Source organism: Mugil cephalus, chromosome 15 (assembly GCF_022458985.1).
Source record: "Mugil cephalus isolate CIBA_MC_2020 chromosome 15, CIBA_Mcephalus_1.1, whole genome shotgun sequence".
In the NCBI taxonomy this organism is placed as follows: domain Eukaryota; kingdom Metazoa; phylum Chordata; class Actinopteri; order Mugiliformes; family Mugilidae; genus Mugil; species Mugil cephalus.
This window is the reverse complement of record NC_061784.1, coordinates 7,805,758-7,824,583: the sequence shown is the minus strand read 5'-3', so window position 1 is coordinate 7,824,583 and position 18,826 is coordinate 7,805,758. Positions and strand designations below refer to the sequence as shown.

The 18,826-nt window shown below is 43.8% G+C and overlaps 1 protein-coding gene across 3 annotated transcripts; it reads left to right on the top strand.

The window, feature by feature from the left end:
- Nucleotides 1-1,046: 1,046 nt before the first annotated feature.
- map6a (microtubule-associated protein 6a) lies at nucleotides 1,047-18,775 on the top strand. Of its 3 annotated transcripts, XM_047606874.1 has the most exons (5): nucleotides 1,047-2,086; nucleotides 12,968-13,181; nucleotides 13,591-13,805; nucleotides 16,549-16,659; nucleotides 18,264-18,775. In XM_047606874.1, exons 1-5 carry the CDS (start codon nucleotides 1,401-1,403, stop codon nucleotides 18,409-18,411), a joined length of 1,374 nt encoding a protein of 457 aa, XP_047462830.1. In that variant the 5' UTR covers nucleotides 1,047-1,400; the 3' UTR covers nucleotides 18,412-18,775. The 3 variants fall into 3 exon arrangements, with proteins under 3 accessions (XP_047462830.1, XP_047462831.1, XP_047462832.1); XM_047606875.1 differs by lacking the exon at nucleotides 16,549-16,659 and having other exon boundaries at nucleotides 1,048-2,086; XM_047606876.1 differs by lacking the exons at nucleotides 16,549-16,659; nucleotides 18,264-18,775 and adding an exon at nucleotides 14,006-16,394 and having other exon boundaries at nucleotides 1,049-2,086.
- Nucleotides 18,776-18,826: the final 51 nt, after the last annotated feature.

Genomic DNA, 18,826 nt, shown 5'->3' with positions numbered 1-18,826 from the left:
ACAGGCGCTCGTCATCTGTGCCCCTTCTCTCATTAGCACTGGTTAGACTGACATTTTCCAGGGTCAGTGGGTTTGATTGTATCTTCCTGAATTAATAATTCATCCAGGGCTTATCTCCTTTAATTACCTAATTAACACTTTGATCTTCAATACTCATTCAGTCTGTCAGTTGTTGTTTTATCGGCACACACTGACAAACAAAGGGAAATACAGTATATATATATATGGGAGTTTAAGAACTATAGTACTGCTTCTAGAAATAACCTGGCTGCATTCACTGTGATAATAACCTTTGAGACAATGTGCATGTATTTCAGAAACTAGAGTGCGACTACGACCAGGCCTCCAGGCTGTGTAATGAGTTGGCATTATTCATGTTTTCTACTATCTGCTGGCAGAGTCTGCCAATAACGGATAGGCCTTTGTCATGAAGGAAATGTTGCATGAATAAAAGACCCACATTACAGCAGCTGTAATGGCTTTAGAGGGATCTGACTCTCTTCTGTATCTAACACAACTACAACAAATTCAAATCATAACGATGAAGTTTATCTTTATGGATGTATGTATATTACTAACTTGTTTTTTCTTTTTGTTTGTATTATACAAGGTTTGATTATCTGACCATTCATTTGTGGCTGGTTTTTAAGTAAGTAACAAAAAAAAAACAAAAAAAAAACAAAAAAAAAAACAGCTGTGACAAGGGCAAGCTAAGTGATGGATGTACCTCCTCCCGTACCTCTACGCCGAGTGCGTAAACACGCACCGTCTGCGTAAAGTTCGCCGTGGTTAGTCAGTAACAGGAAACGAAAGCGCACGTTTCAAAATTAAAGCTTGTTTATTTTAAGAATTCAGTGTATGTGGCACGAACTCGAGGCCCCACGTCCTGTTATGCACGTTTGGTTTCTTTGGTGTGTTCCTTTCAGAAATTATAGTAAATATCCGGGCGCCCCGGAGGAGTTTTAAGGCTGCGAGGTAATCCGGATGTCTATTTATGATCTCACCTGACTTGACTTTTATTTTGCTCTTCGACTCGACAGTTTTTGTGTGATGCTGAGGAGGCGGGCGGGGCCGTTTTCCTTGCAGTGCAGTGCCCTGCCGCGGAGTGATGTAGCAGGTCGTGGGGACGGAGCGGACACGGAGTGAAGCAGAGCAAACGTCTGTACGTTCGTTTTTCTTTCAACAAATCCGTTCATATTTACACCACTGCAGCCTTTCACGAAAGCACAATGGATTTACCAATTGACTGATCAAATTGAACGTCAACAGCGTTGGACAGCATCCGTGTAGCCTGGCGCACGGACATCTTGATTCTCTCATATCAGGACACCGGAGTGTGGACAGATAGGGTGTTCATCCCTCGTTTCGGTTATTGTGGAAATCGTGCTCCACACCTCACCATGGCGTGGCCCTGTATCAGCAGGGCGTGCTGCATGGCCCGCTTCTGGAACCAGCTGGACAAGGCTGACATTGCGGTGCCTTTGGTCTTCACCAAGTACACGGACGTCTCCGAGATGCAGCACATCCAGCTGCAGCCGCCACTCCACCCTCCCCAGGCCCGGGTCGCCATAGAAACGCAGCCGTCTCGCGTCGCTACGCCGCCGCGGAGGTGCGTCTCCGAGGAGCGCGTGTGCAGCTCGGTGATGCGCGAGGACTTTAAGCACTGGAAAGTGCGACCCGAGCCGAGCTGCAAGCCCAAGAATGAGTACCACGGACCGGAGACGCCGTTCAACAGCGAGACCCAGTACCAGAAGGACTTCAAGCCCTGGCCCATCCCGAAAAGGTACGACCACCCCTGGATACCCAAACCCCCCACGACCGGCGATGACCGGGCGCCTGACAGGTCCAGGCGCGCCAAAAAGCACGTGGCGCTGGCGGATGCGGACAGCGGCGTGGAGAAGAGCGCTATCGCAGACAAGGTGCAGGAGAAGGACCTCCTCCACGGCCACGAGAGGAAAAAGCGGTCCAGTAAGCAGGAGGGGGAGAAGAAAGTAGTCGCGAAGGTGGAGGGAGAGGGCAAAGGGAGAGCGGTGGATGCGGTGAACAGACAGATCAAACAGGAGATTGCAGCCGGCAGCTCATACAAGTGAGTTCCTATACTGCTGTATGTGGTGTTAGGTTAGGGATGACTGGTGTAAGGACCATGAAAGGGTCAGAGAGGTCAAAACGATCCAGACTATTTTGTTCACTTGACTCTAACAAAGACTATATGTTAATAAAAGTCTAAAGTGTCAATGAAAACATAAGCAGTTCATTCCCTGTCATGTTAAAAGTTTGGGGGCAGTGTGAAAATGATGCCTCACACATTCAGTCAATCCAAAGCAATAAATTATTTCAGATTATATAGTCATCCCTGAATTACAAACAAATAAATAACTAAATAGTGTATTTTAGCTTTTTTTTTATTAGGCACTGTGATTTTTACATACCTGTCTTCACTGTAGCTGTGCAGTCTGCTAAGATACAGAACTGTCAGAAACATTCCAAAAACAACAACAACAACAACAATGCGCTCCTCTCCCTTCACTAAACCCGTTTCCAGCTGAACCATTTTCCTGCAGTGTAATGTAGGTCCTCATGCAGGCCGCTGATCAATGGGAGGCCGTGCCCGAGAGCAAATCCTCTAAAAGAAGTGTCTGGAAGGTAGTTGCATTCCAACTAAAGTACTTAAGGTGTGGACTGATCGAACATTATTTGTATTCACACACTTGTTCTCATCTGCAAACATTAGAAGCCAATCAATTTTTGTATTTTGTCTGCAGGAGATAATTAAACTAACCAGCAAAATGATGGTGGAGTAGTTGTCAATCACTGTTGATGTTGTCAGATTATGCAATGTTCCAGAGGATGATGGGATCTGGTAAATGGATGCATGTCAAGTCACGCATGTCCTGTGCGCATGCTCCTCGAGGCTTTGTATCCTTAGTGTACATGACATTTATGTTTGGTGAAGGCTGCTGGTTATGAGTTCATGAGCTGCTGTCATTTGTTTTGGTGGATATTTAAGAGCATTCTGTGTTTTTATTCTCTGTTTTATAGTCCTCATATTTTGACTCAGAGAGTGCAGGTTTGCGGTTGTTAGATCGAGCCTGGCTGACGCGTGACTCGGCAGACTGAGGTGAATGTGGCTGATGGGATCGGCGAGGCTCACAGCTGTTTGGTGCCTGGCTGGCGTGTCATTGTTGTTGAGCAGTCAGCAGGGTGCAGCCCAGGGTTATTTCCCCCCACATGGCATGAAGTGGCTGCACCGTGACAAGAAGGAGCCCAGTCAGCTCCCTGCCTCGCTCTGCCAGTGGAGGCACAAAGCAGGTCAGCTGTGGGTTAACGCCCAAGGACAGTGTGCACACACTTACGCAGCACACTCACACATGCACACACAAAATGAAGAAGTGTGCGTTAGAGTATGATTGGATGACCTTTTCACAATAATGCATGTTTTATAAAAATTGGTTCCAGTGATTTGTGATTCTGACAAACCCTACCCTGACTCTTGAACATTCAAACATCTCCACGCCTCCGTTCTGATTTGTAAACTCTTTCACTTCTTTTCCTTTTATAAATGTGAACTAAATAAATAGACAAGTATAAGAAGAACATACAAGAAGGTTGAAGCGGAAACTACTAAAATTGGGTTAAGAACTGTCCGACACATTATTAAAAACTGGAAAGATAGTGGGAAACATCGTCTTTGAGGAAGAAATTTGGTCAGAATGAAATCCTGATTGATGGTGATCGGGGATCACTTTAATGTTTGGTGAAATTAAATGGAAGAAAAACAACAGTAAAACTCAGGGCTATGTTTAATAGTGAGAGTAAGAACATTTCCACATGTACAGTGGGAAGGGAACTCAAGGGATTGGGACTGAACAGCTGTGTAGCCTTAAGAAAACCATTAACCAGTGAGGCTAACCAGGAAAAAATGGCTTCAGTTTGTTAGGGAGCATAAAGATTGGATGAGGTGATGCATCCATCATGTCTAGTAGCTGCTGTACCAGCCTGTGTGGGTAGTGCTATGATCTGGGGTTGCTGCAGTCATTCAGGTCTAGGTTCAGCAACATTATGCCCAAAGAATGAGGTCAGCTGACTACCTGAATATATTGAATGATCAGGTTATTCCATCAATGGATTTTTTCTTCCCTGATGGACGGACATATTCCAAGATGACAATGCCAGGATTCATGGGGCTCAAATAGTGAAAGAGTGGTTCAGGGAGCATGAGACATCATTTTAACACATGGACCTTAATCCCACTGAGAATCTTTGGGATGTGCTGGAGAAGGCTTTGAGCAATGGTCAGACTCTCCCATGATCAATATAAAATGATGCAACAGTGGATGGAAATAAATCTTGTGACATTGCAGATGTTTATTGAATCAATGCAAAATACTGTGATTGCTGCTGTAAACATTGTGTATATACAGTGTATATACACCAGTCAGACGAAACATTTTGACCACCTTCCTAATACTGTGTACGTCTCCCTCGTGCCTCTAAAACAGGATGTTGTTAGTGGGGGTCTTTGGGTTGAGGATCATTCCACAGATACTTGATCAGTTTTAGATTTAGTGAATTTGGAGGCCGGGTCAACACTATGTGCTGTTTTTCCTGGTTTTTGAGTTGCGCGTGCATCAGGCTGGGGATGGCTGCAGTCAAGAAGCAGTGTTTCTGCCATGGGGTGGAGGTGCCTGATGTCGTCTAGGTCGGTGGTACACGTCTATATATTCAGGAATCTATTTATTCATGAATCCCAGGTCCAAAAGTTTCCCAGCAGAACATTGCATTTCACAAGATGACCCATGTTATTCACTTCTCCTGTCCGCCTGTCAGTTGTTTTCATGTTGTGGTTCACAGGAAATCCGACAGTTTTTATGATATGGGGGCGAAATTACTAAGTCATGCTCATGAATTATTAATAGGCAATCATACATTATTAAATCACTCTCATTTATTCCGTTTTTATCTCCATCACACCTCTTGGCATGTAATTTTGTCAGCACGTTGACATTCCCAGAAGAAGATCCCTTATGACTTTGATGACACACCGGACATATCCTCTAGCAGTGCCACCATGAGGTTGACATTTTTGGTTTTCAGGAAAATCTCTCGAAGGACAGTGGATGGACTGCCTTAAAATCTGACATTCATTTTCCCCCCTGAGGGTGAACTGTATGAACTGATTATTTCTTAACCTTTGCATAAAATAAGTGAAAAGCTCTCTCGTCAGAGGCCGCCGCGCCGCAGTTCCTCTCTAAAACTTTCCATCATTATCGCAGTGTTTCAAAGCTGCTGCTGACCTTGCTGCCGCCGCTGTGCTGTGCCCTCACCAGTCGAGTGCTGAATCGCATCTAGCAGCCAACATGTGGCGTCAGTTTCTGAGGGCGTACGCAAGCTGCACTGTCAGGATGCATCACGGTCACCGGTCTTTGAAAGATATTTTCAACCTGTCATGTTTCCACTGAGCTGATTGTGGTGCCTTTTAACTCTTATGCTTGCTTTGCACTGCTGCCCTCCATTGTACAGTTTCAAGGAATCCAGGTGTCGCACAAAACTCGGCTCTCCAAAACTTTCCAAGAAAAAAAAATGAAGTTAGGTAAATGCTTTTTAAACAACTGTCTTTGAGTCAAACCAAAAGTAAACACAGACACTGGAACGTTAGCCACATCGCTAACTGCTTTTGTCATTGCCCACAGTTTTGTCTCTGCACAATCTCTACAAACACAAGCTCTGTGTTTCAGCACATGACCGTAGAGCGACAATAGTGAAAGTTCATCTTTGATGTGTTCGTTGGGTGTTATGAAAACTGTGAATATTGGCTTGGTAATAGATAAATCAAATATTAGAACGGGTAACAGCTTCGGATTTGTTGTATTAGCCAGGCAACACTTTCAGTAAAACCTGTTAAATATCAACACTCAGTACCACTGCGTTGTACCACGAAGCCCCGTTCCCTTCGGATCTCTTATCTGACAAGGACACTCCACCCACTGTTTCGAAGAACTTTTATTTATCCACGGAGAGTTGTTGTGCGAGATTTGAGCACAACGCCTCTCTATCTGTAGTGCACCTGAGAACACGCTGAAGGCAGCGGTAGTCCTTTGCCGCAAACCGCCGCATTAACTATTCCCTTTCTTGCAGCGTTTTCAACAAACATCCTCCCAGTCCCAAGCAACCATCCATCCAGCATTCATCTCACCACCAAAATGCCATTTTTTTTTTGCATAACAATAACTCCCGCAGGCAGCAGTCTTTGTTGGCGTTTGTTTCTTCTGCTCCACGCTCCTTCTGTAAAAGACAAAGGCTATTCTTCGACTTGTCAGCGTTGTGCGTTGCGTTACGTGATGCGTGTGTCGGCTGTTAGAATAGCGGGCTGCAGAAAGAACTGTCAAGAAGATGAAGAAGAATGGGGCTTCAGCGCTGGCTGCGAGACAGGTAGGATGGGTTCAACGGGTTCACGAAGGCAGAGAGAGACCGAGAAGTCATGAATTTTTAATTTGAGTTTATGTCACGTATCATAGCTCATATCATAAAGCCCTCACTCTCTCAAACGAGGACACACAATGAACTCGGCCGGCCTTTTATGTCATGTTTGCAGATTCTTGGTAGCAGACAGTGTGTTGAAAAGGAGCCAGTGGATGCTGGAGGATTTAAAGATGATCCTCTCAGGGAGTTGGTGAAGCGTCTGTGTTTCTACTGACAAGCGAATGCAGAAACACTTTCTGCTGCAGCTCTCTGACACAGACACAGAGGGGAGACTGGGAATATACAGTCAGTCTGATTTAATTGTTGACCAAATGTAACGTCAGCCAAGATCTCAGCTGATGTTCAGCTGTCAGCTGTTGCATCAGTTCAGAGCTCCGACTGTTTTATGTAACCGGCCTAATCTGATTTTACCGTATTTCAGTACATTTACGGGGACATATCTTCCGATTTGATCCTGGTTATGAATGGATTATGTAAGATTCTGTAACATACTGAGTCCAGAGCAACGTTAGGAACTGACTAAAACTTGCTGGATTATTATTACATTCCTCCACTGGATGATTCCAGGTGTGTTGTAATGCTGTAAATTTCTGTTTGCGCTGAGCCACTTTCTGAGAAACTACACAAATGGTGCATGAGAGAGAGGATGCCAGCTGATCCCAGATAAAGAAGGAACATTGACCAGAAGCCAGGCTCTAACAAACCGACAAACACTGTGAGGAAATGAAGCTCTGCTCCAGCACGTGGGCAGATCGATTCCTTGGATTACACAGAGTGAAGCCGGCCAGCCCTTTATCTCTGAGCAGCGCTGGTGTAGAATTAGAGCCAGAATCACCATTTGCGAGATTTGCGGCCCAGAAACTTATGTCACTGCTTCCACATATGGACGTACATTTGCTCTTTTGTATACTGTTAACACAATTTAGTCGGTAACATGTCATAAGATTCTTAAAAATACTGTGTGGTGTATTTACATGGACGTGAGTATCCAGATTATTTTCGTGTTGTTGAAATATTATTATGTCCTTATTTCAGAAAGCAGTGGTGGCAGTATAAGCGTCTGTCTTCTGGAGCAATGGAGACAGTTTTGTCTTTGATTAATGAAAGAGTGAGGCATCCTTCGCAAATTAGACAGGAAAAAAGCATCACAGTGAAATCTGTCTGAACACAGTGATCGGTAACCAGTACATTTACTAGTTTTTATCATGTATACAGTGTCTCTTTTGATGTGCTACAGTATATTGTGACTGCTTCAGTGCTTTGGTTCCACAACATAATACCTCAACATCTACGGGATCGGTCGGCGAGATATTTTGTACCTATAGTTGTTCGTGGTCTCCTGGGGATGAATGATAATGACTTTCTCATGAATATTGTTCTAGCACAATTACATTTTATTTTTCTCTTGATAAATTGCGGCACCTTTTAGTTGGCTAAAATCTGCAGAGCAGACATTTTGACTAGTCACGGTAGGGAAGGCACAGATGTCTTCATGAGGGCTGGATTCCATGTCCTTACTCTCTTCATACCTCTGGTGATACCTTCTCCTAGCACCACCATCTGTTTGCACAAATGTTGCTTTTCCAGAAGAAGGGATTATCTTTTTTTTTGCAAGGATTTATGGCTGTGTATGTTTTACTTCAACGATGATGAATACAGCAAACATGTACTTTTTTATCTAATGTTACGTTTCTCTGAGTTTACGTGGTATTTCTGTTCTTCCTGTAGCTCTTGTAAATCCTTTAGAGCTTCCCCTGCAACAAAAGGCTTGATTAATTGATTAAAGACCTTTAAAACACAGTTTTACTTTTTCTCTCAGTGGGATGGATTTACAGGAGCTAATTTGATTGACTTTTCCCCACTTCTCCTGGGGGGCTTCCTCTGATCTGCCAATAACTTCTCATTGTGCTCTTTAAGTGTAAAGACAGCGTTCGTTTAAAAGCTCTCGTGGCCGTCCCACTGTGCGTGGTCCAGATTGTACCATGTAAGAGCGCGGCTGTGTGGAGCTCAGCAGTGCTGTACCCTGGCGCGGTTCCACCCCCATCCGTGCCAGCATTCGTTCATAGAGATAAGGTCTTTCTCCGAGCATCCCCTCCGCCACAGCGGGTCAGCAGGGTCAGCATCCGAAGCAGCTCTGGTCACACAGTGTGGAATATCAGGTGGTGTGACAGCACAGCCTGAGTCGGTGATTTTAAACAGAATTTTATTTTGTATTGTGGCAGCTGTTCATTATTTACATATATTTATACCTCTAGTATAAATATATATATACTGTACCCCTGGTTCCAGCTTAATGATGAAGCTTTTCTACAGATATGGTTCAAAGATATAGATACACAGTAGATATGGTTTAGATAATGCATCTTATCTTCCTCTGCATGTTTCGCCATTTGCTGACAGCAGGAGCTTCTTACTTTTATGTATTTTTTGCCACAGTGCATTCTAGCTAGAGCAAAGGCTTAGTTCGCTACTTTGCCTTCATCACTGTGGATGTTTAATCTGACTGATTATAGTCCTGATGTGTTAAAGTTGACATAATGTCCATATATTTTCTGAACATACTGCGTCTTTTGAAAAAAAAATGAAAGAGAAATCGATTCAGCTTTTCTACCCACTGAGGGTTTAGCATGACAGATCGTATTTGCTGAATAATATTTTCTATTATAGTTCTATTTGCATTTATTCTTACCCATGTAAAGTTCTGCATCCTGCAGTATTAAACATGGAGTTCTGTGAAATCAGTTTCTTCTGTTGTTGTTCTGTGTATTTAGTATCCATGGCGACGTAAGTCACTTGATTAACGGGCTAATAAATAGACTGCACTCGCAAGAAGGAAAGCAGAGACAAACTCATTTAGCAACATTGTGGAGGCCAGGTAGTTGAAAACGTTGTGTTCTGGTTGTCCAACTTGATGTAATGTCTCACGTGACGTAAACCAAAAACACATACTCTGCAGTCAAACGAAGAGCTTTGTTTCAGTGTGCAGTACCTCACAGTAGTTCTATAGACATTTATATCCCTAGTCATGTGGGACTAGTTTTACCTGGAGACCTCCGGTAATTTGTAATAATCACGGAGGTAAGAAGTACAAATTACACCGTCAATTACCTAACCTAGCACAGAGGTCCTGTGATGGTACTAACCCAGTAGGAACCAACATGTCTGTGTTATCTGTGGGTGGGTGTTTTTACCTTTTCAAGACTTCTGCCTCCTGCCTCTTAAGAATTATGAAGGATACGCTATAAATCAAAGTTTGGACAGATGTTGGAGCGCTAAGTTGATTTGACCCATTCACTCATGTGTATGGGCGATATCATTAAGTCAAGTTTATACAACAAGTAGTTCCGACCAAGCAAGCGGATTGGTCAATAAGACACTTAGAACATGCTCAAATCAGCATTATGGCACGGCTGACTTATCACTAAAAATATTGCTCCACCAAGTCTGTGGCAACATTGTATCCATCTCCATGGCAACACTGTAACTGTCAGAGCTGGAGCAGGAAACGGCTGAAAAATACACTACAAAATGTGAATATATATTTAATTATGTTGTGTTGTTGTATAATTGCAATATTACCCTCGAGGGTGTGCTTTAACATCATTTAAGCATGGCGGTGATGCAGTCACCTCTTGGATAATATTGCTTCAATTAATGTGTTCACTGGTAAAGGTGGGGCTGGTTTGAACACTGCCAGGGCTTTCGTAATCTCATCACACCATGTTTTAGTTTTAAAAACATATTGCTAATTAACTAAAGCTCTCAAAAAGTGTGAAGTATCCTCTGACACACAGTGGAACGAAGCGGACAGTAGCAGAGACGCAACTTTGCGTTTAAATTTGAGTCAAACAGAAGTTTGCTTATCCCGTGTGAAAGCGCCACATGAAACACAGGCGTAGGGGGTCCTTTCTGAATCTCATGATGTCCCCAGGTAAAACTAATAGGCTGCATGTCTCCTTAGCTCAGAGGAACAGCCTCACATGAACCTCACACTGCTATCGCTTCACATTTATTCTGTGTGCAGCAGCTAGATGCGGCTCTGTGACGTGACAGCCCCGGAACCCTTTTCAGAAACCTTTTCTAAACACGCAATCTTTAAACACGTACCTAGCACACGCTGACCTCAGAGACACAGGCTGTATTGTTTCCCAGTCATACGTTCATGAATAGCCGCGATGTTTCACACTGTGAATCCTGTTTGCACTTAACAATCTGTCGCTTTCTCCGTAGTTCTGTCATACGCACGCCCTGTGGTGTCAAGTTGGGGGGCTTTATACTCTTGGCCTTGGACATTGTTGTGTAACCTGTCTTTGCGGCGCGGCTTCTTGGCCCGTACAAGCCCTGAAAGTGGACTTCGGTCCTGTTATGTAATGCTCTCTTTGTGATTTCCACCTCTTCTATGCACCACCGGAGGAAGGGACGTCTGAATTCAGCGGCCGTGTCCGTTGTGATGTAAATTTGCTTTTTCACTGCGGTTGTGGTTTTGTTTGACACACGGACTGCTTAAGTATTGCCTGCCAGCTAATGAAACCTTAGATTAATAGGAACCAATTCTAAACATTTATAATAGAAAGTGTCAAAGGCAATCTTTTTCAAGGGTTAGAGAAAATACTTGAGCAACTTTATTCATACTAAAATGCACATTTTGTATTTTTTCCTAATGGGGCTGCAGCATTTGTCTGTATAGTGATGTATGTTAACTTTTAGTTCTAATTAGCAAGGGTTAACATGCTAATACAAGAATCTAGGGTTCTCTTGAGTCCTTCACTTCAGTACTATTGAAGACAGTAGAACTACGCACTACAGACTAAAGAATAAAAAACATTAAATTCAGGACTGAGCCTAACTCTTGGTACAATCTGTTGTTGTTGTTTGTCAGTTCAGTCCTGCTTGGTGGTATCGCATGACAACCCACCACGAGGAACATCTGAGGTCAGAACCCAGCTTTCACAATCTAAATATAAAGTCTAGCCTGGCTACAAATCTCACAGCTCCGCACATTAGAAGATGTAAAGACACTGGCTCGTGTCGTTTTCCATGGCTTCCAGTTATCGATTGCATGTCTTTCCATATGACCTGGGCTTATAAATTGTTCTAATCAGGCTGCGGTACAGCAGACCCGGCCTGTCCGCGTTTCGCCGAGCCTTGACAGCACTTGTGTTGTTGTTTATTGTTTGCCCCGAGCTGTGCTGCGTTGAGTGTGGGAGAGTTAATGTGTTTGTGACTGCACCGGGGGCCACGGGGGACAACTGATATGTGTCCTTTGACTGGAATAAACCAGAGAGCTTTGCAATTAGCTGCCTCAACTCAGCATCGTGTTGCAGGACACAGGTGAGAATTCAGCAGCGCCGATGAGTGCACACTTTTATTGATGATAATATATATATATGTCACTAGATGAGTGGAAGTGCTGGTTAACCGGAAACTAGAGAAATCAAGGCTTTATTTTATGTAGAGCTACACACTGGGGGGAAATAGCCTGGTCCATGAGAGGACGCCTTGATTTGTATCTGAAAATATATATATATATGTATAAAATCCACCTGTGCATGTAAGTAAGTAATTTATAGTCTTATAATGAGACCTGTCTCGTTTCTTTTCTAGGAGTTTAACATTAAAGACAGTTTTCAGATCAAAACCCTTTTTATTGAAGACGGCTGCATGAAAACAGTTTAATCATATTTTATTTATGCTTGTCTGAACAGAGCCATTTTCTAAAGCACTACCTGGTTCCAGTTTCAGTCTCAGTGTTTTTCAACATTGACTCCTAACAATGAATTGATGAAGTACAACATGATCAGACAAAACTGACATTAATCAAAAGTGACTAATTATGTTCTCTGGTTCTGCTTTCTGCAGTTTCTGGTTGCGGCTGCTGTATCCGTAGCGCGTGGTGTGCACCGTAGCTCCAGTGCTGAGTAACGCTGAGGCAATACGGCACACTGCAGAGAGAAATAAAGTGTAAATGAGCGAGAAGGAGCAGCGCAGGGTGCTATATTAAAGAAATGACCTTGATGTGCGCCTCCGTGTTCAACTGAAGCTCTCCTCTGTAGCGCATACTATATGTTCATACAGCTTTAAATGTAAGGAGACTGAAACCAAACACAGGCCGCAGGCTAGCCGCTCTGTGAGAATGCCACACTGGTGACCTTCTTCAGGACTGCTGCGTGAGGACTACACAATATCACACCATCAAACTGTGCTCCATGCCTCCTGACGCCTATAGTGCCTCTGAAAATAAAATGGGTTATTTTAAAGGTGAACATTTTTGTGAAATGCAATGATTTGTTTTGTTGAAACCGGTAGCCCAGCTGAGCTGAAGTACCGTGCTGGGTTATTTCTTCACCGTGTGCTTGACACCCTTGAGTCCTTGCTTTAGCAGACAGACGTGAGACTGGTATCAACCCTCTCATTTAACTTTCATGAACGCATCAGGCGCCCTGCGGCGAAGCGCGCTTTCTAACGGCGTCCCGTTGTTCCCACACAGAACCGAGTTCAAGGCCTACAGGGACGTGAAGCCGGTGAAGATGATCCGGGCCAAGTCCCAGTACCTGCCGCCGGACGAGAAGACGAGCCTGGAGACGAGCTACAGTGCCACGTTCAAGGGACAGGCTCCGCTGCAGGCCACCGATAACAAGGCCCTGGAGAGGAGGAGGATACGCAGCTTGTACAGCGAGCCTTACATAGACCCCGGCAAGCAGGTGAGGACGCGCCGCACTCTGTGATATGGTGTTAACATCAGTAAAATCAAGGGGAGATAAAAGAGAGCGGGGGACATATTTACGCCGATCAGCCATAACATTATGACCAACTCAAAAAATCATGAAAAACAGCACACAGGCTCCAAATTCACTAGAAGTATCTGTAGATGATCCATAGGACCCACTAACATCCAGACTCCACAGGACACCCTCAGAATGTCCACGTCCATTCTCTGAAGAGTCGCAACTGTTTTAGAGGCACAAGGGAGACCTACATAATATTGGGTCATAATGTTATGCCTGTTCGGTGTATATTACCGTAATGTTGTGAATTTCTTTGCCATACCCAAAAAGCAACGAAAAGGCACGTCAGCTCAGGAATGTCTTTTCCGCTATCCGACATCCGTAGGTTGACAGGTATAGCGCCACTCGCTCAAAACCCAAAAAGCCTGGAGCCGCAGCGGCAGGCCAGGGCAAGCCAGCGAAGAAAGCCAAAGATAAGCAGAGCGCCGCACTGAGGGGCTCCAAGAAGACGACCTCGGAGAACCAGAGCGAGAACCGGCCGGCGGTGGGGGACAAGGAGAAAAGTAAAGAGATGAACAACAAACTGGCTGAGGCAAAAGAGTAAAAAATCATTTATAGCACTACTTCTTTCTTTTCTTTTCTGTTTTTCTTTTGGGGGAAAACAAACACAGAGGCTGCAAAATTGATTCAAGGTTCTTGTCTCATCCTTCTCCTCTTCCCTCTTTGGTCTCTCTCTCCTTCCCGTCTTTTTTCCTGTCCTTTCTCTCTACCTCTTGGCTTTCTTTGTACAATGATACCAGAATAAGACATCGGGTTTGAACATGACATGCCATCGCTCCTCCCGCCTCATGCTACATTAGATCGTCATAGTAACGAGTGGGCGGGAGCATCCTCTCCTCTCTCCCAGCCATTTGATGCCACCCACCAACCCCCACTCTGCTCGCCTCCATCTCCGGGTTGCCATGGCTACCACCCACTGCCTGGCTAGCCAATGGACGGCTCTTGTTGCATGGGCCCAGTGACAAGCAAGTCTGAAGGGTTGGCTTTGATCAACTGAGCAGATTGCTTTGTTGAGTTTATCAAGGATTTTGTGTCTTTTCTTTTCTCTTTTTGTACAAAAAGTTCATCAAATTGGCACTGGGAAATATTTCAATCTTTGAAATTTTTTTTCTTTTTTTTTTCAAATCTGAAAATCTTTGATAAATGAGACGCTGAATGTCAGACCCACGGCTTGTTTTTGTTGCTCCTCTGTTATCTTTGCTACTGTTGTCTGTTCACGGTGCTCAGGCTCTGCTTTGGGCAGTGTCACCATAAAAAGCTTTGTTAAATGTGATTCTGTGATCAAATGTATCATTTTAAACTAAACCCTGTTGTATACTAAGTTGTCCTTAATTTATCTAAGGCACAAAAAAAAAACTCGTTTTCCCATTTCCCTTTATGTGCACGTCCATACCGTGGTATTTTGTAACAACCAGCTTGTTGCCAGCAAACCATCTGGGTCACACTAAACCGGCCATGCGTTGAACACCTGTCACGCAGCATTCCCGCTGAAGTAGGTTACCCTGCCATTACTACATGTAACATTAGAGTGAGAGCGTTTCTGAGTTTAGCGGAGATTTTTGGGAAAACCTCTGTGTCCATCTGCCACATCTTTGCTAACAAGGCCGACGCAGCGGTTGCCGCATGTGTTGCAGTGGCAGACGCACACGCGCAGCTCCTTTAAGCCTTTTTTTGTTATGCACTCCGTTGAGGCAGACCGTAACCAATGGGATCAGTCTGCCGTAGGACGACAACAGTATCGCCTCTTGATAGCACTTCACCTTTAAAGACGGAGCTGCATGGTCGAAGCACTGAAAAATAACCGTTTACTGCCACGTTTCTTTTTTTCTCTATGCTAATATCTTTTTTTTTTATTATTATTGTGATTTAAACTGTAAGGGGAACAGAGATGTGACGCTCACTGTCATCACTCTCTGTTTCTGCATCCTCGTACTTGTTTTGCCCGCATTCCAAGGCCAAATAGCATGTTATTTTGATGGAGCTGAGTTTATTCTGGATTGATTTTTTTTGTCCTCAGTGGAATGTGTTGGAGAAAAGGGAAGTAAGTCGTACTGTAACTGTTTACCTGTCAAACCCCCGTTATAACCTCCTTTGTATATATAGCGTATATTTGTCTATATGATGATAGCAGGGCTACGTGTCGGCCGAGGCCGACTCTACTTTCAGTCCGAAGCATCCGGCTGATTCCTTAAAGTTCTAGCGTATATTTAGAGAGACACTTTGTTATAACTTAGAAGAGCACTGTGCAGTCTTGTCATGGGGTTCATCTCTCATTGTGCTCCGGTGCAGCCCCCCACCGCCCCTCCACACACACACACACACACCTCGCTGTACTCATTAGCTCTGCCACTCAGCATCTGACGACTGTACCGTCTCTGTTTTCTGTCACGTCTGAGACAGCAGCAACCATCACCACCGCCACCATGTCTATCCAAGCTGAGCTCATTAGCATTTTGCAGCCTTTGGTTGGTTGGTCACGTAACACGAGGGAGGGGGGGCTTGTAGGGGCAGTAAATGTAAACACCACACACCCGGTGCTATCTATCTTTGTGATTATTAGGCAAATAAGGATAGAAAGTATGGTTATGAAAGTTATGTTTGGGGCAAAAAAAAATAATAATAATAATTCTGTGATGTGCTTGTGTTCTATCTGCTTGCTCATATTTAATGAAACATCACGAATAAATGCGAAAAGCAGAAAAAGCAGTGTCTTCCTTGCTTCATTTTGTTAAGAGGAACGGTGAAAGATTAGTGGTTGCAGGTATCTGTCAGCGTTTCGCCTGTCCCAGTCTTTGTCTTTGTGACATTTATGGAAAAAAAAAAATAAAAATACAATCCACATGGAAGAGAACTTCTTTCTGTGCTTATCCAAGATTGCGCCGCATTCTGGCATGAGCCCTGGCATCTTTTCCCCGAAAACCCTGCACGTTGCCCTCGCGTGAGAACTGAAGGATATATTATTATTGCATCGTGCCTCAATATATTCCAAGGACTCATCGGTTTTAGAGAGCAACATGCATGCGGAAAGGATGTCCGGAAACTTATTCCAGAATGAGATGTCATGTGCTTCTTAGTCCGCCGGTTAATGTACAAACAATGCAAAAAAAAAAAGAAAAAAAAAAAAGAATTCAGCCACATGCTGTATGTGTGATGTTGCACTTGCTGAGATCACATTGTCTCTTTAGTCTGGTGTCATATGTAGAGTATTTGAGGATGTCACATTTGGATGATGCTGTGTCCAGTCTGTGCTGTGCTAATGAGTGACATTCTGATTCATTTGAAGGGTTGTGCTAAAACAGTACCACTACATACAACTCTGCCAGCCAATCCGAGATATTGGCTGGGTGCAGACTCTAAAGCAACACCTGTGGGGCTGTGCACTACCCAATCCCAGGTAATCGACCACAAGAGCAGGGGAAAGACATAGAGCCACAAATGCCACTCATTCCCATTCATACATGCTCATAGAGTTGTGATTTACGTTTGTTTTCTATTACAGTGGCACAGTTTTGTTTGTTTTCTGGTGAACCACCACATTATCTCTGGTCTACTCCCCTCTATATTTCTCTTCCATATGGACACTAGAGTAGGAGGGCGCCTGCCTGCTGTCACATCCTACATGTAAGGTTCCTTAAGGTGGATTTTCTTAAGGAGGCCTCAGGTTTAGTGAAGTCACCACCAACCATTCTCGACCCCAACAGCTGTAACGCACCAAGGGTTACAGCAGATTGCATGAATGGATCGTCAAATTGTCCACTCTCATTTATGAATGTAGTCTAGCGTACGTGTGCTACTGTGGAACACACAGCACCTTGCATCTTAAAGGTGGAGGTTTCATGTTACATGCACATGTTTTTCCATTCAGTGGTCAGTTTTCCTGAAGCATGCTGTCACTGTTTTCTGTTGGACCTGCAATCTTGAGTTGATGTTCAATAATTTGGTCTAGGCTTTGCACTCCATCTAGAGCATAGGTCTTCAACAGGGGGTCCGCGACCCCTAGGGGGGCTGCAGAGGTACTGCGGGGGGGCAAAATCTTTGGTTGATTAGACATTTTTTTATGTAGATATATATGTTTTTTTTAATTGCCCCCCACAAAATTCAATTCCTTCAAATACACATTAACATGAATCCAACATATTTTTGGTAAAGGAATAAAGGTTAGCTTAATAATTAATACAAAATGATAATAATAATAATAATGTATATTTATAAATAGCACTAGGCTGAGTTTAATACAGCACACAAATAGTAGGTAGGGGGTCACTACTTAATCTCTCCATCAGTCTGGGGGTCCTTGGCCTGAGAAACGTTGAAGACCCCTGATCTAGAACATGTGATGAGTGTTAGCACCGCTATAAGCTGAGGGGTGAGTATGAATGGAATGAGGGAAGCGACGCTGCTTTGGAAAGAGGCATTTCAAAGGAAATTGTAAGTGCATGTTAATGATCTAATTTGTCCTCATCATGTTTTTTTTTCCATTCAATTATGATTTAGAAAGTTCCCTTGAGCACCGCATCTTGTAGTTGTTTTTTCTTTTTCTTTTTTAAAGAACACCCCGAGACCCTCATTGCACTATTGGTATTGTGTAGTTTGTAAAAGGCGCTGTGACTGAATGAACGGGTCTAAAGTAATGGACTGAAACGAGCGGCTTGTATTGATCTAAATGCAAAGCTGTGCCATGCATCATTGGAAATTAGTGTTCCAACGACACAGTGCATCTCATAGTCTGTCACGTTTTCAAAGACGTTAACTCCTGATTTGGTACTCTCTAGTTTGAACGAAAACTGCCTTTAGGCATTGTTACGTAATATGTGTGGCAAGCAAAGAAGCCCGCTTTGTTACTTAGTGTTTATATATATATATCTGTCCTCCTCTGAAATGAGAGGTCACAGGGTGCTCAGCTCAGCTCAACCCAATGACTTCGCCTGAGAGAAATACCTCATCATGTGTCTCTTTCTGTCTCCTTCTCCGCCACCTTAACCATGTGCTGCCTCCTAGAGATGCTAAGGACGAGGTTCTCCGACCCAGTCATCATCATTCCCAGGGTGCTGCTGGAGGAGAACCACAGCCACTGCTGGAGAGGGACGAGCCTCGACGGAGCGGGGGAGTCGTACGCTTTGCCCTAGACGTGAACCAGACGGAGTAGCTCTGCCTGACACACCTTCATACGGAGACTGCTGCTCTGTACTGTAAATATCTAGTGTTTAGGGTGGATTAGGAAAAAAAAAAACAAAAAAAAAACACTTTCTGCTATCCAAAAGGAAATGCACATATTTGAAACACACGCATGTTTGAAGCAGCTTCTGACTCCAAGGTCCCCGGCTGTTTGACCCACGGCATTATCGCAAAAGGTGCTACATCATTTTCTGGTTTCATGCATTTTTATTTTGAAGGGACATGTCACTATTATTAGTACCTATACCACACCATGAAGTGCTTAACAGTTACAACGACAAAAACAAAACAGTACTGTATATGGATTTAGTGTAAATAAATAAGCATAAGTTGCAGATATCCGTCCTGTATTGTAATTTCTTGCCATTTTTAGATAAGAGATGTGC